The sequence below is a fragment of the Macrobrachium rosenbergii genome, chromosome 3, assembly GCF_040412425.1.
Source record: "Macrobrachium rosenbergii isolate ZJJX-2024 chromosome 3, ASM4041242v1, whole genome shotgun sequence".
In the NCBI taxonomy this organism is placed as follows: Eukaryota; Metazoa; Arthropoda; class Malacostraca; order Decapoda; family Palaemonidae; genus Macrobrachium; species Macrobrachium rosenbergii.
Window position 1 is genome coordinate 81,262,946 of NC_089743.1, and position 22,860 is coordinate 81,285,805.

At 40.1% G+C, this 22,860-nt stretch overlaps 1 protein-coding gene across 1 annotated transcript in view; it reads right to left on the reverse strand.

Annotated features, from left to right (window-relative positions):
- Nucleotides 1-22,860, reverse strand: part of LOC136826289 (uncharacterized) — an 85,301-nt gene that overhangs the window by 20,816 nt on the left and 41,625 nt on the right. The window contains 6 exon segments of the mRNA XM_067083513.1: nt 4,454-4,694; nt 5,038-5,059; nt 5,062-5,120; nt 5,122-5,207; nt 12,476-12,684; nt 22,029-22,250. Coding sequence (XP_066939614.1) covers nt 4,454-4,694; nt 5,038-5,059; nt 5,062-5,120; nt 5,122-5,207; nt 12,476-12,684; nt 22,029-22,250 — 839 coding nt within the window.

The following is a 22,860-nucleotide window of genomic DNA, read 5'->3' on the forward strand; positions in this document are numbered from 1 at the left end:
AGAGCCCAAAATTGGAACACCTTGCCCTGAAACACAAACCTGAGAACTGTCTGGTGCCAGATGTACTGAATGGTGAAAGGCGCGTCTCCGCATGTTGATGGATGCCATCCATTCTCCTGGTAATGGATGCAAAAGGGGACCTAATGGCTTGTTTCCATCTTGAATGTTGTCTTTTGACAAAGACATTTAAGGCACTTGCGCCCAAAAAACGGGCTCCAGCCCACCAATGACTTGGCACCACAAAGAGATGGTTGTAGAATCGAGAAAGAATGCCCTACTAGCTCTTATAGCCTCCTTCTGAACAAAGACTCTAATAGTAAGAGAGCAGCAAACTCTTCTGAGCCTGGAGTAAGCTGTCAATTCAACAGACACGATCCAAGATTCTGATCCCTTGTCTCACCATTCCAAAAGTGAAGGGAACCGCCTCCTATCTGAGTACGGAGGGGACTGGTGTTTTCATTGAGTAGGGCTTGAAGAGACTTCCTGATGGAACACTCTGGGAAACGGGAATAAGTTCTGTCCTAGTCTGGGATCTAGATCGGAGCCTCGAAGGAGAGAGGTTGCAGCGAATAAGATCTAGGAGAAGAGCCGTAAAGAATCCTTAGGTGTCTTAGTAGATTGCACTGGTCATGAGTGATCTTTTCTGCAGGTCAGAGGCGATGTTCAGTACTGTAGTTTCAAAAGATACACTTGTCCGATGGAGAAGAATGGGGAGGGCTTGATCTCTGAGACGGGAGGATGCCTTCAAGAAAGAGCACCAAAGCTCCTCTGCTTCTAAGAATACCCATGCATGCACAGACTGGCAACTCCTGCCACTATCGCAAACGCTGTCAATACAGGAAAGTACTCCCAAGAGATCCAACGAAATCTCATGAGGTAAAAAAAATCACTAAGTTTGCGCATCAGAGTGCCCACCGACCAGTCAAGGAAGCTTCATTTTCACCACCTAAAAATATTTTTAAGGTGTGTAAGTCTGAGGCCAAGAACATAATTTTGGCTCTAGGAGAAAGCTGATCTCCTAGTCGAGCCGAGACCATAAGTCTCCTGAGAGGAGGTCAGACCCTGCAAGGAAGGAGCTCCTGGTCGATAAACCTGTAGCTTGACCTGACAATTTGGAAGGAGGGAAACAAAAAAACTGCTTTGATTTTGTTCCTCTAGAAAACCAATCTTCTACTTCCTCTAATGCCTCTTAGCTGAAGAGGAAAGAACTACTCGGCAGTTTCAAGGACAAACTGAGGGGTTTCCATAAAGAAAGTTGAAGCAGGAACAGAGGGAATAGCTATGAGAAGACGCTTGGATAATTTGCTAACAGGAATCTCAACAGAGCCAGGCACGATGAAGGCATCTTGATCGGAACAAACCTCCCCAGAAGACAGGGGAAAGCTGATGTAAGTCCGCCGTTGTTTGGGCTGCAGGTAGCTTTCAAGCAAAACTAAGAATATTATCTAGCTTGCTCTGAATCGGGTCAACTTCGGGAGGAACAATGTCCGTAACGACTTTACTAAGAAGCGGTGGAGGAGCAGGCGCCAACGGGCGCTGTGGGAGACGGGAGCCAGTGACGAAAGCTGCTGGTGAACGTGTGCCAACGGGCGCTCAATCGGAAATGGGAGCTTGGTCGCTTCGATGCTAGTTGAAGGCCACTCGGGCGCTGATTGTAGAGATGAAGGTGCTGGGTGCGCAGTTCCTGATGCAGTTTTATACAATGACAAACGTCTCCACGCCACAAGGCGCCTCGGCGCCAATGTACGATCGTCGTCAGAAGAAGTGGCAGAGAATTGTTCCAGGCTATCCCAATGACTACACGATGGGCGCGCTGAATCCTTGCCCTTCTTGCAAGGAACAGGGGAAGAAATCTCAAACTCCACTGCATGCTGCTTTAGCAAGAGTGACTTGTCCGCATAGCTGCGCGCCTGGGACTAAAATCTTCGGAGCTGGAGGACAAACAATGAGCACTCACTTGAAGGCCTTTCCAATGGCCTTTGGTTGCAGTCTGGGATTCATCAACAGCCTGAACTGAGGGAGTGACTGCTCGAGCAGACCACACCACCCCCAGGCTGCCGCTGGTCTCTCGCCCCAGGTGCTGGGGAGTATGACAGGGACCTTGGCCTAGGAGAATTGGTGGGCCGAACAGCCACCTCCTCCACTGCCATTGCACTTGCACTGGGCGCCACAGGATGCTCTGACTCACTTTTATCCATAAGCACTTTCACCGATGATGCCAATTTAGCGATCGATTGCACAATTACTCAAAGCGAGTGTCGATTTTCAACTCCAGACTGACAATGGCGTTGGGGTCGGAAACATGAGAACCAGTTAAAGGAAAGGGTTGCACAGGTGGAGGAGATGGAATGGGATCAGAAGAAATTACAGGAGCAATTGCATCCGACTTAGCAGATGAATCTTGACTAGCTAAAGCTTTACTAGATCCCCTGGCAATACCTTTCCTTACCTATCTCTAGCTAGTTTCTTGAGATGTGCATCTAAAGTCTTCCACTTCTTAATATCCCAGTCATTACACTCCTCACAACGTAAATCTACTGAACATGTTTGTCCCCTACAAGGAATACAAACAGCGTATGATTTGAAGATTCTTTAGTTATCCTAGTATTGCAGCCTTTGCTGCAATACCTAATACTAGTACTACTAGTGTCAGACATCCTAGAAAAGTCAAATACGAGTCCAAAAGAAAAGCAGAGTCGACAATCAATGATCAAATTTCTCCTAACACTATATTAATTATGCTGAAAGGCTACGCAAATTAAACACTTCACCAATTGAAGATAAGTCAAACAACCAGCAAATTATAAATTCAAAATCTGAGTTGTCCAACCACAGTCCTCCTTCAACCACAGCCACAGAAACAAATTAAAGCCTTTGCTATGTTGTACCTTTCTTCTTACACCCAAAGTGGCGGCATGTCACCATAACTATAACAAACTAGCAGACCAGCAATTTCAAAATTTGAGCTGCTGTTAAAAGAAACTAATAGCTATGTAATTACTGGGTTTACTTATATTAATTTTTTTTTTCATTCAATCTTTTCAAGCTATAGGAAGCTACATATATATATGATAAAGTCTGTATACCACTTTAAATCTAAAATGAAGAAAGATGGAAGTCACCCCTGCACATGTAAAGGAAGAACTCTGTCCCTACCACATTGACACCATCACCCTTTCTAGGGGCCTGAGCAGTATGAGTACAGCCACCTGCAAAGTTACTCTCCTCAAAAAAGATCACCAAATGTCACTTAATCAAACTATAAGCTCACCAGTAATGCAGTACTAAAAATACACTAACATTTTTTTAAATTAAATGGATAACACCATTATTGCTAGAGCATTCACCTTAATCTGGGGAACTTCACCATCTGTCACACTAGCATATACTCTTAAAATCACCTCCCAGAAGAAATATGAAATGACGTTTTTAATAAACATCATCTTTATAAGCCTGTTTTACCGTCTCTGTGTCCACTTCTCAGTGGATGCAAAACATCAGGCTCTTACCATAAAAAAAATGCCATACTGTACATTTTGAAGCAAGTGCTAATAGTGAAGAAATGGAAAAAATGCTGTACAGTGGTCTCTAGGTCTATAAGTTCAATTTTTTTTAACAAAACAAGAGATGGAAGTGGATCAGGTTGAATACAATCAACCAGTACAATCAACAATCACTGGACTATAATTTCATGTCTAATTAATGATACTTAACAATATTTTTGTTCTAGTGATTTTGCAACACCAACAAGAAAAGTAAAATACAACCTAATGTTCAGCAGACATAGTGAATGACACTTAACAATTAAGTTTTACAATGTTGAAGCTAATTGCTTATCACAGAGGCAATATAAAAACCTAATGATTACACAATTATATTAAGCAAAGATGACTGGTACGCAGTGCCACCTTAAATATTATTTACTGACATCCAAAGATAGCTAATGCAATGCAATGTTCAGAATCATAAGAAGTGTTGCCTAATGACTACACTTTTAAACTGTAGATACCAATTGCTTTTTATGTAGGTAATAAAATACCTCACATGCTTAAAATTTAGTAAGAGGTAAAATAGACTGGTATGTACTGATATATATGCTGGAAAGAATAGATTAAAATAAAAATAAACTGTTATCCACAAAAGTTAAAAAATCAGGGAGACTCTAGGATCTGAGGCCAGTTAGAGCACATACAAAATTGATTTCATTAATCACTAGGTAACTCAATAGAGCCAGCTCATCATCTTTTTCTCCTTTAGTCCAATAATATGTTTGGGATTTTCATGACAACCAAAATAGGCTGTTAAAATAATAGGTTTAAGATGAAACCAAATTAGAAGTTACTCACACACGGTTGAAGTTATTATAAAGTAAAGGGTTTGCCATGAAAATGATTTGATATTTACATAGAGTACTACATCAAGAGAGAGAGAGAGAGAATTGGTTAATACATACCTTCTTTTTGCTATGCTCAGGACATAGTGGAAGCTCAAGGGAAACGTCAACAACAGGTACCCGACAAAGGGTGTTATCGGAGAGGCGCGCTGTGCAGTGTGTAAATAATAACTGATCAACATTATACATTATATGCCGTAAGCAGTGTCTCGTGCCTGGCAAAGATGGCTCACCACACTCTCCTTTACCTTCACCATCGTCATATACACAAGCCCGACGCACCAATACTGACGACTTAAACCTGATCATATGAATGATAACTGTTACTATTACTGTACATGGATTTCCTAAAGCACTTTTTATGCTCAGGTAAAATAAACATATTAGGAATTATTATTAATGCAATCAATTCTTAATACACAAAATGTCAATTGCCAAACATTTGTCTTTACATATACAACATGAATGAAGCTCTTAATCCCATAGTTTTCTAAAGATGGAAAATATATGTTCAACACTTAAATGTACTGGTAAAATTTGAAGTTCAATACAAAAAGGAAAACACCAATTCGCTAACAAAAATCTTTTTCTTTTGAACACAACTCTATCACATTTGGTTTTCATTCATTCCATCAATGTCTTACCTATGCTTCATCTTATGAGATTTTGACGAGTTTGGGAAGTACTGCAGAGACAATAAGCATCAGCTGGGTCATGAGGGTGTAAAGGCAGCATCTACCAAAGAGTTGGTGAGAGGGCATTTTCTATCTACTTCCCATGCACGCACTTCAGACCGTAATCGAGAAGCTTCAACCTATGAAAGGGAGAAATTATTTAAATTTACTTTAATCTGTAGATGGACATTCTCCTCATGCACAAGGACAACCCAAAAATAAACATTTATATGAAAATAACTACATTTCTACACAAGATCCAAAGTATTATTTAGAGCACTGCTCAAGTACTAGTTGGGAAAATAATTTTTAAATGATACAACTGGCTAACCTTTGGCTTTCACAAATAATTAAAACAACACGCAAACAAAATGGCTGAAAAAATACAATAAGAGTATCTCTCATCAAAAATCATCCTCACTAGTATCACTGTATAGTTAAATAACCAAATTATAAGACAAAGGTTAAGTCCAAAGCCAAACCATCTGAAGCTAATACCAACACCAAATCCAAGTCTGAGTTCAACCTTGAGATTCAATGTCTGATTTTACCTGGGGTGACACCAAAAAGTCATGGTTTTAGATTTCTAACCACAATCAGTCAATTAATTAGTCAATCAACCAATTCTTCAGTTAATTCAGGGCCCAGGTTGCCAATCCGAATAGAAGAAATATGTATCCAAAATGGCAGAATGATAAAAATTTGGAGGGTTTTTTTATGAAAAACTCAATAAAATTGCAGGATACGTTATTTTCAATACACTGAAAGGATTAAAAGTAAGGTTTCTCATGAATTTCAATGATATTTTGGATGATGCCGATCCGAACGGAAGAAATAAAATTTACATTCGTAGAGCAATAGTCACTAATTACTGATTATTTTATTTTCATGACTACAGTACACCGCCTGTATTCGCGGGGGATGCTTACCACACCTCCCCCCCTCCAATAGTTAAAACTGCATCACTTAAAACCTTCTCTAAATCACTTAGAACTGCCTATTTTGATAGATTGCACAAAAACTTCTAAAATACTTATACCTATTTGGAGTATTTTAATAGTTTTATCACAAATTGCATTTAGTCATGAAATGATGATGAAAATACAGTACTAGTAAATATTTCTAGTGAAAACTATCGCTAATGCATGTAAATGTCACGAATAATGTGTATATACGCTCCACAGAGAAATCCGCGAAATAGTAAGTAGGTGAGTAGTGAGACCACGAATACTGGGGTTTATCTCTCTCTCTCTCTCATAGAGCAATATTCAGCTAATTGATTTTTATTTTATTTCCCTAACTAAATACATTTTTTATGATACAAAAATCATTCAGTAATTTTCATATATTAATATTAATGTAGTCTCTCTTTCTCCGTAAAAATTCATGAATATCACTCTTGATATTTAAGTAAGGCCAACCACCCATATCTCTCTTTCTCCCTCTGTACGGTATATATCCTTTAATGAAATATGGATTAATTTATCACCATAAAAATGTATTAAAATTCCAGGAAGTTCAGAGACAACTTTTGTTATTAATTTGACGCAGGATCCATGATGACACGCTATTGGCTAGAGGGACTGGAAGTAGCCAATAAAAGAGCTTGCAGTAACCCTCCACCTCTCTCAATGACGATATGCTATTGGCTGGAAGGATTAAGGAAAGTGGGACTTTAGCCAACCACAGAGCTTGTACCTCATGGGCTTTGCATACACTACCAGGAGGGTGAGTGGTTGTTTTTCACTCTCTCTCTGAGGTAGAGAGATTTTTTATTTGTATGTAACATGTATGTTTATTTGTTTTATATAGTTTTATAGATAAAAGTGGCTTACTTTCATTAATTTTTTCATATTTTCCATGCTATAATTACTTTTTGCATTTCAATAGCTAGGAAAAATGAGGTAACATTAGATTAAGATTTTACACAGTTCTGTGAAATTCCAAGTCTTTTTCTGGTACATAAGCGGTGAGGCAAACAGCCTCTCTCTTTCAATGAGATACGCGAGAGAGAGAGAAAGAGATTTTTTATGCATATGTAACATGTATGTTTCTTTGTTTTGTATAGTTTTATATATGAACGTGACTTACTTTGTCACTCATTTTTTCATATTTTCCTTGCTATAATTACCTTTTGCATTTCAATAACCAAGAAAAATTAGGTTGGATTTTACATAGTTCTGTGAAATTCCAAGTCTTTTCTGGTAGATTGGTATATAAGCGGTGAGGCAAACACAGTCTCTCTCTCTCTCTCTAAAACAACAGAATGGTCAAAATTTGGATGATTTTTTATTAAAAAAATGCAGGTTACTTTGTTTTCAAGACACCCAAAGTATTAATAGTAAGGTTTTCTTATGATTTTTGATGATTACTTCAAGTCACAGCGATTTTCAGCTTATGATGCAGCGTTGGAACGGAACCCCTGGGGGCTGGCTGTAGTCTATGCTTTGAGAGGGAATCACAATTCTGCATATTCATTATTTTTTCATTTACATATTTCATTATGGCATCCTACAAGACATAGACTTCTGAGGTATTTAGTGTTACAACTAACATTTCTACTGACCTTATTTTCTGTATGTCTTCCTCTTAATAGGATTCTTCAGGCAACCTTAAGTAGACTCATAATAGGTACAAGCAGTTTATTACATTCACTTTTTATTATGACTCTAGCGGGCCTACCATAACTTCCTACTTCCCACTTAAAGCCACGAAATTCAATGCTTATTCATTTCCAGGAGCTCTAGTGCAGATTCAGGTACAACCATCAGCCTGAATAGTGTTGCTATTCCATTCCTTCCACCTAAATGGCTATTCAAGGAATTATTAGTGGGTCTGTTGAGAAACATGAGTAATTTTCTAAACAAAAAACATTCCATACAAACCAATATAGTAGTACTTATAATGAATAGTGACCTCCCAGCCCAATTTCCTTGCAACTTTCCACTTCTATGCAGTGATGATTTCGGTCAAAGAGCACAAGCAGAGACCAAGCTGCATGTGCCTACCTCTTTGCAATTGTTCTCTTTAATGAGGAATGATGTGTCAGAGAAATTCATGAGCAAAAAATTTGAACAATTAAAAGTAACTGTATTTATACATAAAATTGACTTGGCTTTCAAAACTTGAATTTTTCTCGAAAGTATTACATTATAAATTACATAATCAAAATTTCTATAATAAAATTAAATATTTGGATACATACTTACTGTTAAAGACAGTTTACATTTTCAAGCCAGTAGGTGTAATTGGCATTCAAAATAAACATAAGAATTATGCTTGGCATAAACATGTTCCAAACAGGTGGCATTAAAATTTAATGTTCTCATCAGAATCCTTGATGGCCATCCACTAAAATATGGGGAAGGTAGGTGGGTTGCCACTTTAGTAGGTAAGCATCCAAATATTTATCATGAAAATTTTCATTACTTGGGATGAACCTTACCCACTGTTAAAGTTGGCTGACTACAACATTGCATGAGGATGGCGAGTTGGTGCAGCCAGAAAAACATCCGCTCAGCCAGGCAACCTAAAAGCTTTTTAATGATGAAAAAAGCTTCTAAAAATTCCTACCTCTTGTGTGGTCCCTCCTGTTAAGCACTGCCACCAGATTAGATCCACAGCAGGCAAGACTTGTCAGAGGATCCTTAGAGGGAAAAAGGACTTTATCTCATAGAGTGCTAGTGGCTGCTGTGCCACAGTCGAATGCCCACAACTAAAAGCCTAAAACTAAAGATAGCAAATACCTTCACATATGAGGGCACACTCATATTCGCCAATGTGTACCTTCATGCTCCCCAAACACAACACTGAGATTTCCTAACACCCTAACGATAAGAAAGAAGGGAAGATTACTCTGGTATTCAGTTCAGGATAAAATCAACCCCACAACAATAGTACCACTAAGATCTTTACATTTTCATATGAAATTTCAGTGTTCTGCAAATCCTGCTATGCAAAAAGTGGGTTACACCTCCACTGAGCTGTGCTAACAACCCTCTCGTGAAGGGTTTTTAGAGAAAATAAAAGATGTGCTCACAGCACGGATGCTGCGAGGTTTTACCTTCAAAAGCAGCAAAAGATCAGACTTCAACTCTGCGTGTGTTGACTTAAGCAAGCAACATAGAAAAAAGAACATAGCATTTTTGGACGGACAAACGGGTGTTTGACCTCTTGAAGGTTTAAGTCTATCTAGGTAAATCCTTAGAGCTCTAACTGGACATAAAGCTTCCATTTCATTGTCTACTACAGAAGTTAAACTAGGCACGGTCACAAATCTGGGAAAGCCCTTCACTTTGACATCGTTTCTAGCCCCAAACATTGGTAGAAAAAGAGACGTGTCCCCTTGAACAATGCCCACATCACAAGATAGGGCATGAAGCTCATTACTGTAACATACACTTTGCCATCGAACTAGTTAAAAGTAAGTCTTCAAAGTTAAGTTCTTAAAGAGAAGCTTTATACAAAGGCTCAAACTAAGGTAATGTCAAAAACTTTAGGGCTACATCCAGCTTTAAGGAATAACTCTTTGGAGATCGCCTTAAAATGCACCTTAACACAATCAGATAACTTTAGCTTCTACTTCCCTAAACAGGAGCCAAAGCAGGGCACAAAGAAAAGTTTCAATGAACAGGTTCATCCTTGGTAAAAGGATTAAGGTAAAATAAAACAAAGTAACATGAACTATCAAGCACTTCAATGCCAATGGAAAGTCATCCGAATCAGGTTCAAAGTTCATCAAGAGTAAAGGAAGAACCTGAGCTGCAGAAACCAGCAAAACAACAGACTGAGACAACAATGCAGCAGGCGTCTGGGACAGCAATGTACCTGGGAATGCCAGCAATGATGTTATGGGAGGCAATTCAGAAGAGCAAGATGACTGGGAACAGGTGACTTACTAGATGACAAGACAACTGGAAGGGAAGCAGCTAGATGGAAGAAGATAGAGGTTTCTCGCAAGACGTCACCAAGGCAGACAAATTACCTGCTTCAGCAATAAATCCAAGAGAGATGAAAGCTTTGACTTGAGTGAATACCCTGCTAAGGTGACAGCAGGAGCCATTTGCACAATTCAAGAAGTGTTGGAGGAAGGGCCACTAATACAAATGGGTACAGTTGTCTAAAGATCAGGAATATGAGGCAACGGGGGGGAGTTTGTGGGGGAGGATTAATCTTAGAAAAGGATGGAATATGTGCAAATACAATATATGACTGAACAATGGAAGGAAACTGACATGCAGTTCAGAAACTACCCAAGTAACTGGAATGCTATCCCTATGTAACCTTGATAACTCAATAGGACCATGCACATCACTACCATTCTCACAATATGATCATTCTCACAATATGATAAAACATGCAAGTCAGCTGACACAAACACTTAACTCTACCAAATACGTCTTTAGGTGAACAAGTTGAATGTAAGATGGCAGACGCCTAAGAGAGGTGGAGAAGTGCACAGATCTCTGTCCTGAGACAGGCCTTGGTTCCCTGGCAGAGGAGAAGACCTACTGATGCAGTAGTCCAGGTGGCAAGCTACAACCAATTGAAGGCTCCAACCACCCACCAACCCCACCCTTTCAGTAAAAGGTCAACCACTATGGAGGAAACTTACCCGTGCCCATAATATTATCCTTACCCATAATAGACTCAGTCAAGTTCCTAACAGATGATAAAAATTAACTCATATCTCCTCAAGTTTGCCTATCCATTTCTCTGAACCATAGAGGGGCATAAGGAAATGAATCAAAGCAGTGAGAGGGACTCAGACCTATCAGGAGACGGGCGATAGAGAGGAGGAACAATACTGGAAGAAGAAGACAGAATTGATGGAGTAGACCTATGGCCAGACCTGATTAATTGTCTATGTAATCTATTACAGGGTTATGTGCCACACACTTAAAAGGTCATTTAGCGCAGAGGATGAATAACTGAAATTTTTCAAGTTCAGCGCAATCCAAGCCAACATAGCACTTCCACTGAGAACTCAACATTGTGTGTCCAGTTGAAACACTCTGGTCACATGGGAGCAGAAATATGTCAGCTGAATTGTTTGAGAAGCCTGAAGGGCATGGAACCTCCTAGAAGGAGTTGTTAGTTTTAACTGGTTTATAGGTGTGACATTGAGGCTCATGAGTTCACATTGAGGCTCATGAGTTCATTTGCACATACCTGTGTATGCCTCGAGCTTAGATCTTTCGTGATATGTTTTACTCTGCTTTAGGCCAAGACATAACCTGGACACCTGGTTTCAAACTGTCGCCTAATTGGTGAGTTTTGGAGATAGACATTAATCACATTATTTTCTGTTTTTATTTTTTTACCAGTGATTTTACTGGTTTTGTTTTGTACTATTCTTTTTAAGCTTATGTATTTTGATGGTGTGAAAAACATAATGTGCCCAAAGTTATAGGAGATATTTTCTCCCTTGCAGATGTTTTGCATCTGTGGGCATGAATGACATGTGTGTTATGTATGGCAAAATGGGCTCACGTGTGAGCCTATTAGAATTCGGCTGTTATGGGAATACGGCCAATTGAGTCTGGTACAATGAAGTTGACAATGGAGGGGCTTTTTGTAATGACAGTGTAGAGACAGGAGATAATTCTGTTATTGTTAAAATGGTGTAATGCTTAGGGGAAGTCGTTTGTTTGCTTGTATTTCGTTTTATCATTTCCCTTCATTATGAATGTTTACCATAATTAACCTGATATGTTAGTTTTCTTGTAGAATAGACTTTATTTCTGTACAGGGGATTTAATTTAATTTCACACATTAAGGAGAGAGAGAGAGAGAGAGAGAGAGAGAGAGAGAGAGAGAGAGAGAGAGAGAGAGAGAGAGAGAGAGAGAGAGAGAGAGAGAGAGAGAGAGAGAGAGAGAGTAGAGAGAGAGGAGAAAGAGGTTAGAGAGAATAGATCAGGTGTTGGGAAAAAGGTTTTAGTGTTTTTATTTTGTACCAGTGATTTTATTGGGTTTGTTTTACACTATTCTTTTTATGCTTATGTATTTTGATCGTGTGAAAAACATAATTTGCCCAAAGTTATAGGAGATATTGTAAACATTCCTGGAGGGAAACAAGTGATGATAGATAGTCCATCAGGGTCTGCAAAGCATTATTCTTTTGTTTATTTTGAATGCGAATCGCACTATGACGTGAAGTTGTAAGCTAACTTTAACAATAGGTAAGATTTATCCATAATAATAATAAATTATAGTCAGAGCTCACAGAATACAGTACATAAAAAATGATAATTTTTATGGAGGTAGGAACAAAAGGTATCTCACTTGGAGCAAATACAGCACTGCTGTGATACCCAGTGATTGGCTATCATGTAGAGAACATGAACTATTCTCGATTTTATGAGCACTGTCTTATGCCATCATGTCAACACAATAAAAAATGACATACCTGTCTTCTGTAAGATTCCAGAGCAGCCGTAAGAATACCAGACCGTTGGCAATTACTACCACCAGATGGCTGACACAGATCCAGTGTTGAAAGGTCAGGACCAATCTGTCTTGTGTCCCAAATACCTGCAGTTGGGTCAACCCATTCTTGTTGACTCCCACACATATCATCCACATCACTGAAGTCACTCTCCTCACTAGTCTCGACGCCTACGATAAAAAAAAGACCCTATTTTATCAGCATCTACAGAGCACATAGTAGGCTAATCCATTTCCACAACAGTTCTCATTCTCTTATTATCATTACAAGCAACATGCATGTGCTTGTCCAATACAGGGGCAAGGATTTAAAAAAACTCGAAGTAAAACAAAATTTTACGTGGGAAGTCTACAAATCAAGTACAAGGTGGACTCTTCTATCTGAATAAGTAATGTAGTGTTTTTCAGCACTAAGCCAATTCTACCAATATTGATGGCACCAGTGAAAAAACAAGGCAACAGTCACAGTCATTCTTACCAAACCAAGAATTAACCAAGGTACAGAAAGCTTCCATAACACTGACCACTTCATACATCTACACTGAAAGCTTACCATAGGCACACTGAGCCCCCTACACACACACACACACACACACACACAATAGTCACCACCCTGCATACATTCCATTCCATTACCTCATTCAATTATTTGGATTCAATGAATTATACTTTCTATTGTCATCAATTCTCTACCAATTACTAAAACACCATCTAAAACATGCATTACTTTTGATTTTTATCTTTACTGCTAATCTTTTGCATTAACCATCCCCACTTCCCTTCCACTTGGGATAGTTTGTCCAACAATCCTATCATACATTTCAACTCTGGCATCCACAGATATTAATTTTCTCTTCCAAATTTTTCATACATATTGCTTCCTTCGGTGATTACCCTATCCCAGGTTACTACCATCTGTACAGCTATACCCCAATATGTACCAATATAAGCCAACCGATTCATTTTTTACTTACCATACTAACATTCATTATTCATTGATCCATCTTTTTGGATTCCATTAACCCTCATGACCTTACTTTGCTAACTTAAAATTTCACTAGTATCCATTTCTCTTTACTGTCCTCAATCAACACTATCATCTGTAATATTACCCACTCCCTGCTCCATTCATGACTCCTTATCTGACAACTTAGCACCTACATCTGTCTTTCACTTGACTTCTTGCATCACTCCATCAATGACACTTCTAGTCTCAGATCCAATTCTGAAGGTTTAAAGATCACCAAAGAGTAGCAGTCAAGGGACAGGTTATGTGCTGTTGCACAATGTTCCAGTGATCAAACATATACAGTATACACATACGATGAGTGCTCAACCCGTCTTCGCCTAAGTAGGACCTGGAGGAGACAGACAAAAAGCTGCTGATGACTGTAGGCAGACCTACAGTACCCCCATCCCTAGCTTATCCAAAAGAGTAGCAAGTTGTGCATCACTGAAAATCCATCAACCATGCACTTGGCTTGAACTTAGGATCCCCGCAGTGCAAAGTCACCACTCAGCTACCATCCGAATCCAATCACCCACCCATCTACATATTCCAGTATGCACAATTTTGTAATAAAGTGCTTTTATCTCTCTTAACACTATTCACACTGCACCTCTGATAATTCTATAAAATTTTTCTTGATTCATGTATGCCACATGCAGCTTTTCAGTTTAACTCTTTACGTTCTGAGACAAAGATTCCATAAGAAACAAGTGACACATCCTCTTCTCCTATCAATCTGAGATTAACATATGCTACATACAGCTTTATTCCTTTGAACTCTGATCCTTAGCCTTTTTAGCTGGTGAGTCACTTGACTGTGTCTTTGTTGCAGTTTGCAAGACGGTTCATCACTTGTGACTTCCAAGATTCAGGACCCTTAAATATGAAATAAGTTTTACCCATTTTGTATGTAACTGATGCTGATCCATCTTTTTTACTTTCATGTGAATAGATATACAACACTGGCTTTGTACAGTAACAGTACCACTGATCTGTCAGCCACTCAAGACATAATAGGTTCAAACATATTTGTAATATGTACTCGTGGCATTTACATATACCGTTATCATAATACGTGTGAATAAGACTGATAAAATGCCTTACTTCCTAGAAATTTGCATCTTCAGAACACCACTGCTCATGGAAATGAATGTATATGGTCAACATAATGCCAAATCTTCCCCTTCATTTGTCCAATTATGATTAACACTTACGGATATAATAAACCCTAAGTTACACATATGTATAACAAAAGAAAGAAAAATAATATTTTTATGATAAAGTTTCATATATACTTACCCAGTAATTACTTAGCTAAGATGTCTACTCGAATGGCAGCTTAAATTTTGAAATTCACAGTAGCAATTCTCTTGTTTTGTGTAGGTGACAAGACCCTGCCGACTTTCAAGGTAAGAGAGAGGAACAACTAAGCCAATAGATCAATTTGTTTATGCAAAAAATTCCATGCTAAGAAGTTGGCACCAGGAGCTCGGAAGTGAATCCAGGCGTTCGGGAATTGACACCCCTCAGGAACACTGGTCTGAGAGGGTTCATGGAACTTTCTCTTCCTGCTCTGAGGCTGGTTCATGGAACTTTCTCTTCCTGCTCTGAGGCTAAGTGAGGTTGCTCAACAAAAGGGCGCCCAGGAGACAGGAGGGTGGCCTCCATCCGTAATTGCAGGGTAAGTACATATATATAAAACTTTATTTTATCATAAAAATATTTTTGTATAAGCAACTTACTCAGTAATTACTTAGCTCATTCCACATTGAAAGGAGATGGGGAATCGTGGACAGTAAAATGACAATCTACATATGAAAAATTAATGACCTAAACAAGGCTAACATTGAAGCAATGTTTGTTGTTTCCTTACCTGGTGAGAGAGCTGCGCAGATAATTACTGCCTCTGGTTGGTGCTCACCTTGACCTGTAGAGACGTGATGGTATGGTCAAAGTCATCCCTATGGAAGTGTGATATTTTGCAGTGAAGGAGCACTCCAAAGGCATACAGAACATACAGCAGGAACTTTGTGACGAAGGAGAATACCAAAGGTCAACAAAGCTCATATCATTGCCCCTGCCCAGGGCACAGTACCAAAAAACAACAAAAAACTAGTAGTAGAATCACCTACACCATAAAAATTAACATGACCACTACCCAACACTAAAAAACTGGTGGGCACTCCACTGTTGTACCCTCCAGGCTTCCCCAGAACTTGCCACCACAAATAAGGTGAATAGCTGAACACATAGGAAAGGGTACTTCCTACACTTCCTCACCTGTCACTACGCCAGCCACTGACATCGGTCCTAGGGTACTGCAGTTTTTGTAAATAGTTTCCATGTCCCACAGATAGTGCATTGCAAACACCGACTTACCAACTTGCTTCTCCAATACGTTGCTTAAAGAATGGAGGATAAGAAAAGATTGTGCTTAAAAGCTACTGATGTAGCAACTGCCCTAACTCATGAGCTTTCATTCTCATGACTTTCAAGTCATTTTCCTCCACTTGGGAGTGAGATTCAATAATGAGGTTCCTCAAAAAGAAGGAAATGGCATTCTTAGATAAGGGTCTAGAGGGATTTTTGACTGAGCACCAAATATTAGAAAACTGCCCTTTAATTTTCTCGGTTCGGTGCAGGTAGTACCTGAGAGCTCTCACCAGGCAAACCAATTTCTTCCTCTTCCATGCCTAAAATATCAGTGAGGCTCTTAATGGTGGAGGAACGAGGCCAAGGGTGTGAAGGGTTCTCGTTCTTCGCCAAAAAACTTAATAAGAAGGAACAGACCGTGTCTCCGTTCGAAAAGCCGATCCTTCTGCTGTCAGTCGCTTGAATTTCACTAACTCTCTTCGCAGTGGCCAGCGATACTAGGAAAATAGTCTTCTTAGTTAAATCCCTCAGAGAGGAAGAGCACATGGGTTCGAAGCACTCACTTGATAACCACTTAAGCACCACATCTAGGTTCCAAGTGAAATTCTCCTCCTTTCTAGATCTGGTGGTGTTGAATGACTGAATTAGGTCTGAAATATCCTGATTAGCAGAAATGTTGAGGCCTCTGTGATGCAAAACAGAGCCGAGCATTCCTCTGTAGCCTTTTATGGTGGAAGAAGACCTTCCTAGAGAAGTCCTCAAGAAAGGAAGAAAATCCACTATTTGAGGGATAGATGTCTGAGAAGATGAAGATGAGGGGGGTGATGACTCCTTGAGGTGGTAAACAAAACCAAAGTCAGTCTGTCCCATAGATTCCACAGACCCCGGCAAACCAGGGATCCAAGGTCCACTCGATGGGAAGGACATATTTCTGACGGTTTGGTTCATCCGCCACAACTTATAGTTTGTCTTGAATAAGTCGAGTAACTGGGAAAACAGTAGAAGTTCTCTTGCTGTTTACATATATACGTTTGGACTGTGGTCTTGACTAAAAGGACTCCTACAGTCTAGGTGTGAACTAGGGTTGAGAAGCATTGAAGTCCTCAGTGAAAAGCTTTCAGCTCTCTGACAAAGATGTGAAAGGTCCGTTCTTCTGGGGACCATGTCCCGGAAATTTCCCTGTTCCCCAAGTAGGCTCCTCAACCTAGATCCAAGGTGTCAAAAAGAAATCTAGGTCTGGGCTCATAGGATGAAGGAACTTCCTTTCCAAGTCCATGTTCAGACAGCCACCACTGTAAGTCCGACTTTAATTTGGGGGTATGGGAAAAAACAAAGGTGTCTGGCTGTGTTTCCCTGTCCCAGCTGGTCCTGTGTTCAAAACCTTCGAGCATCTTTCACCAGAGGGAATTGAAGTCAGTCAGTCATCCAGGTAAAGACTGATGTTCGTGCCCAGAAAATGAAGTCAAATACAAGAGGAGCGAGTGAAGAATTAAGAGGAATTTATTTCTGGTAATAGAAATTCATTTCTCGTCATAATGTGGTTCGGATTCCACAATAAGCTGTAGGTCACGTTGCTAGGTAACCAGTTGGTTCTTAGCCACGTAAAATAAATCTAATCCTTCGGGCCAGCCCTAAGAGAGTTGTTAATCCGCTTAGTGGTCTGGTTAAACTAGGATATACTTAACAAGAGGAGCGAGGGCTTGAGAGAAGACTTGTGCCGTAAAGAGGCCTGAGCACAAATCCTCGAACTGGGAGACCGTGCCCCGTAAGATGGACCTGAGATACCCTGAGCGTCAGGTGGGGACATGGAAGGATGCGTCCTGTATATCCAAGGTTTTCATCCAATCGCCCTGGAGAATGGATGACAGGACTGTCTGGTTCGTCTCCACCTTGAACTTCGTCTTCTACTCGAACAGAAAAAGGGTGTTATGGGCCATGCAGACTTGCTGATGACCATGCGGACTCGCAGACAACTGAGCGAACTTGCAGATCATCGTGCAGACTCGCAGACAACCGTGCTGACTGGCTGCTCACCCTGCGAACTCTTGACAGCTATGCAGACATGTGACTCACTTCTGCAGACTTGACTAAGCCAGCCACCATAAAGCCACAGAAGTTTAGGCACAGACATAACAGTGGCCTTGTCAAAAAACCAGACTGTGACAAATCCTATACATCAGACACAATTCTCTAAACTGTGTTCTGAGGAGAGAAGTGATGTAGGCCAGGAGGTGGAAACAACAGGCTGACATATCAGTGACTTCTGTCTAGTAAAGGGGCAATTCAGAGCATTCTCTTGAGATATCAAAATAAAGAGAAAAAATCTCTAAAAGCCATCTGAATCATCGTTGTCCGCACAGGACAGAACTCAGACAATCCGAGATGTTATCTCAATAAAAACTGGAAGTCCTCCATCTTTCCAGCCAGTGCTGCTGCAGCCAAACAAGAAAGCCAGGAACTTCAAAAACCTGACAAGAACCTTGACAAGGAGGTCCAGCTCCGTCGAAGCATCAGAGGGAGGAAAGGTAATAAAAGACACCCCATCTCACTTCCTTTATGAGAAAACCAAACTCCCAACTCCCCAAGAGGGCCCCCTTGGATGATGAAGAAAATGCCAGAGCAGGGAACTCTCTTCAATAAGCTCACAAATTGGAACACAAATGTCTTTGTCTGCAAAGGACAGGACCCCAAGACGCCAACTGTTGTGGAGTGGCGCTCGGGACTGAACGAGGACCCCTCGATGGGCAGTTGAATACTTTGCCACTGAACTACACTCCCTTAAAAGGGGGAGTCAGCTCGCCTCGAACCATAGGCGAAGGAGAAACAGACTGAAGACAGACAAAATGCTTGTGAGCAGGCTGCATGGTGCGCAGATGCAGGAGACTGATACTGAAGAGTTGGTGCCAGGGGATCAGGGACTGGCGCCAGCCAATTACACTTTCAATAGGCTGCTAGAAAACCAGAGCCAGATGTTCAATTGAGAACCGGTGCTCATGAAAGAACAACAGCGTGCTTCCAGAAAAGACAGGCGCCAAGTACTATAGTGCCGAATGCTCAGGAACTGGTGTTGGGCATTCAGGAATTGGCACCGGGCAAACAGGAACTGGCGCTGACACTGAAAAAGGTTGGCGCCTGATACCAAGACACAGAAAAATAGTCTGTGAGCAGGTGTTCGCAAGTTGGCGCCAGGAGCTTGGAAGTGAATCCAGGCATTCGGGAATTGACACCCCTCAGAAACACTGGTCTGAGAGGGTTCATGGAACTTTCTCTTCCTGCTCAGAGCCAAGTGAGGTGGCTCAACAAAAGGCCTCAGGAGAGAAGGTATCACGTCTCCAATGGAAGTCAGACCAAGGAAGAGACAAAAGGAACACAGCGAATCTGTAGGATGGCTGCGAGAAAAGGCTAGATTCCTTACTGCTTGACAGAAAGCGTAGAATGGAGACCTTCATCTGCTTGCATCTTCAGTGGCCATGACAAAACAAAAAACGTTACAGCGCTTTCCGCCTGTGCCGGAATCCTCAGAACTGGATGATAACTAGAGGTAGAATTGCAAAACTCATGAAGCCTGGACTTTGACTAACATCTCAAAGGCCAAGAGAATCCCAGGTTCCATCCACAGGGACCGTTTCCTGGAAGCAGCTATGCTTCTTGGCAGACGGAAAAACCCGAAAATCTGTGAGAGGAGACTGATATCCAAAAGGATTCAGATCTGCCCTTAATTCTTTTGGAAAGGTCACTTTGAAGATTTATGACAAAACTACACATCCAACAAGACACCTTTCCAGTGGCTGTCTGCCGATACCTGGGAATGTCTACAGGCTCGACTGCAGGGGCAACTACCTGGGGGACCTCCTTCAAACCTCCCTTGCACTTTCAGTATGCCCATGGGAGTAAGTGGGTAAAGGCAGGAGAGCTAGTAGCAGGAGAGAAAGAGGGAAGAGTTGGCACCAGGCGTTCAGGAGCTGGCACCGGGCGCATGAGAGCAGACGCTGGGCACTCTGTAGTTGGCACCAAGTGAGCTGGAGCTGAGTGCTCGGAGCATGATTCTCAGCTATCGAGAACACCTCCTCTTCCTATGCTCATTCCAACCATAATAATCAGCACAACATTTCTCCTCAATACATTCCTGCCCTTACACTTCTTCAGATCTCTGCAAAATAAAGCGATAAGGTGATGATTAATCTTGGTTGCAACTTTGCTACAGTAGCAAAAAATTTATAACCTTGAATCAGACATAATAATTAAAAAACCAGAAAAAAATGATCCTGAAAGCTTTCAAACTTGACGGCTACTCAAAATAAGCGATAATACTTCACTGAAATCCAGTTATACAACTGAAAAACAATGAACAAGCTGCTGCAAACACCTGATGTCTACATCAAGCTCGCAGAAACAAAATGTGGTTGTCTGCTAAGTCGTTCCTAGTATTCCCATTAGTGGGCGGGACTGGTCACCTACACTAAACAATTGAATCGCTACTGCAAATTTTGAATTTAACCTGCTGCGCAAGTTTGAAACTATAGCTAAGTAATTACTTGGTAAGTTACTTATATAAAATCTCTTAATACTACTAGTCATGATGAAATGCATCCCAACATTAAAAGGAGCAAGAGCCACAGTGTGGTGCAATTTTGGAGCATATGACCTGACTTCTCTTTGCTTTAAAATTCTGACTTTGGGGGTAAGTTTTGATGTCTTCAATGTTAATTTTTATTCAGAGACAATCTCATGAAGTACTGTTATTTTGTCAATATGTTGTTTATCATACTTAGTTGACACCACATTTCTACACTCACGTCTCAGAACAATTTTACGTTATAAACTTTATTAATAATAATAAGAACATCTCTCTCAAACAAAACGGTCATATCTTTTGATTGGAACCTTAATCTTTTTATTATTGTGGATTTCATCATGTGATCAGTTTTCAATTTTATACAGGATAAATTTTTACTTTTCATTTTAATAAAGAATAAATTTTTACTCCTGAAAAGTGAATCAAAGCATATTAGGACTGGATGTGTTTTGTGTTTTTCCTTTTCTTTTAACACTGGATTGAGCATATCTCATCAGGCTTCTTTGTGACCTGATTCACTCAAAATATCTTTAAAGTATCTATGTTCCCACAATAGTAGTTAATATTAAGTTAAAGGATTACTTGCTCCAAGACTAAAACATCACTAAAATTTATGTAGGTAATTCCTCATACCTGTCAAGAACTGAGAGATGGATAAACCTTTCCCTTACACCAAGATTTACACAATAACCTGACAGCCATAGTAACAGTCTCTGAGATCAGACCTAGCACTTAGAGCACTTTGCCCAAGACTTTCATCTCACTTGATCACGTCAATTATTCACATTCTACAGGCAATCAAAACCCTATTCATGCACGGATAGGCTGATAGACTGAGGGGTAAAATGGAGAGAGAGGAAAAAACAAAAAAAACTGCACCTAATTATGTCAGGGAAATCTGGGATGTGACTGAAGTAGCATCTGATAACACAAGACAATAATAGCATCTGATAACACAAGACAATAGGAGTGATAGTCATAAGTATACCTTAGTTTAACCAGACCACTGAGCTGATTAACAGCCTCCTACCGCTGGCCCGGCGATTAGACTTATTTTACGGGTTAAGAACCAATTGGTTACCTAGCAACGGACCTACAGCTTATTGTGAATCCGGAACCACATTATACCATGAAATGAATTTCTATCACCTGAAATAAATTCCTCTAATTCTTCATTGGTCGGCCGGAGAATCAAACGCGGGCCTAGGAGAGTGCTAGCTGAGTACGATATTGACCCATCCAATGAGGAACTAAAAATAAATTCCTAAAACAATATACTAGAATTCTGATCCACCAGGCCATATTTTTCTTTCCTATTTATGTAGTTTCTACAATGAAGTCTGGAATATTCTTTGATTTTTTACTATTATACAGATGGTCCATAATATTGAAAATTAACTTTGGTACTTTATCTTAAAAGCATATTCCTGTACAAAATAGCAGAATTAACTATACAAGACTAATTTGCTATCTACCGTGCTGGTATTCCACAAGATTAAATAAAAAAAAAATTAAAACTACAGTGCAGTACAGTACTGCTAGAGCAATAAAACATACCTAAAGGAAAGAGATCGGAATTATAAGCGTAATGTTTTTCCCGTAGCGTATAGACCCGTAAGAGAGACTTGGGGAGAGAGGCAGCAGTAGCGTGACTGATGGCATGTTGGGGCAGTCTCCTAGGAGGTAGGGTAACCACCCTGGGTTGGTGGGCGGCCACTGAAGGCGGGTATGTGGCTGGGGCCATGACTAGACTCCTGCTGGGGCAGCTTGATGATGGTGCTAAAATGCAAGACAATCATTAGCAAGGAACTTTACACTATAGCACTTATATATGAACTTTAATGAACACAAGAGACATAAATACAGTACTACTACTAAATAACAGCTTAAAAATAATTTTTCAGAATGAAAATTTCCAATGTAACTTTATCAGTATATAACCAAGTTTCAATTTTTTCTTACTTTACTGTACTAAACAATAAAAGTACCTGCTACTCAACAGATCTGAGCACATTAAAAGATAATTACACATACAGAAATTGAAAACCTCTATTTTTTTCTACCAGAAAGGTGAAAAACTGAACATCAATATAACACGTATTTCATTAAACTCAGTTTTTTACCAGTGACTCACTCTCACTCGTCAGATATGTGTTATGACATTGCATCACATACTCTATTCAAGCCTGGGTGACAGTAGCAGAAGCCTTAGGAAAAGAATACTGATGAGAGAGGTAATATCTATAAAGTTATATCCAACTTCAAGAAACACTTTTTTTCCTCTAGTTCTAATAGTAGACAGAATGAGAGAACATGAACACAATTTGCTGCATACAAGAGTAACTGACAAATCTGTAATCATGGGCTACTCTTCCTAGGAAAGGCTCCT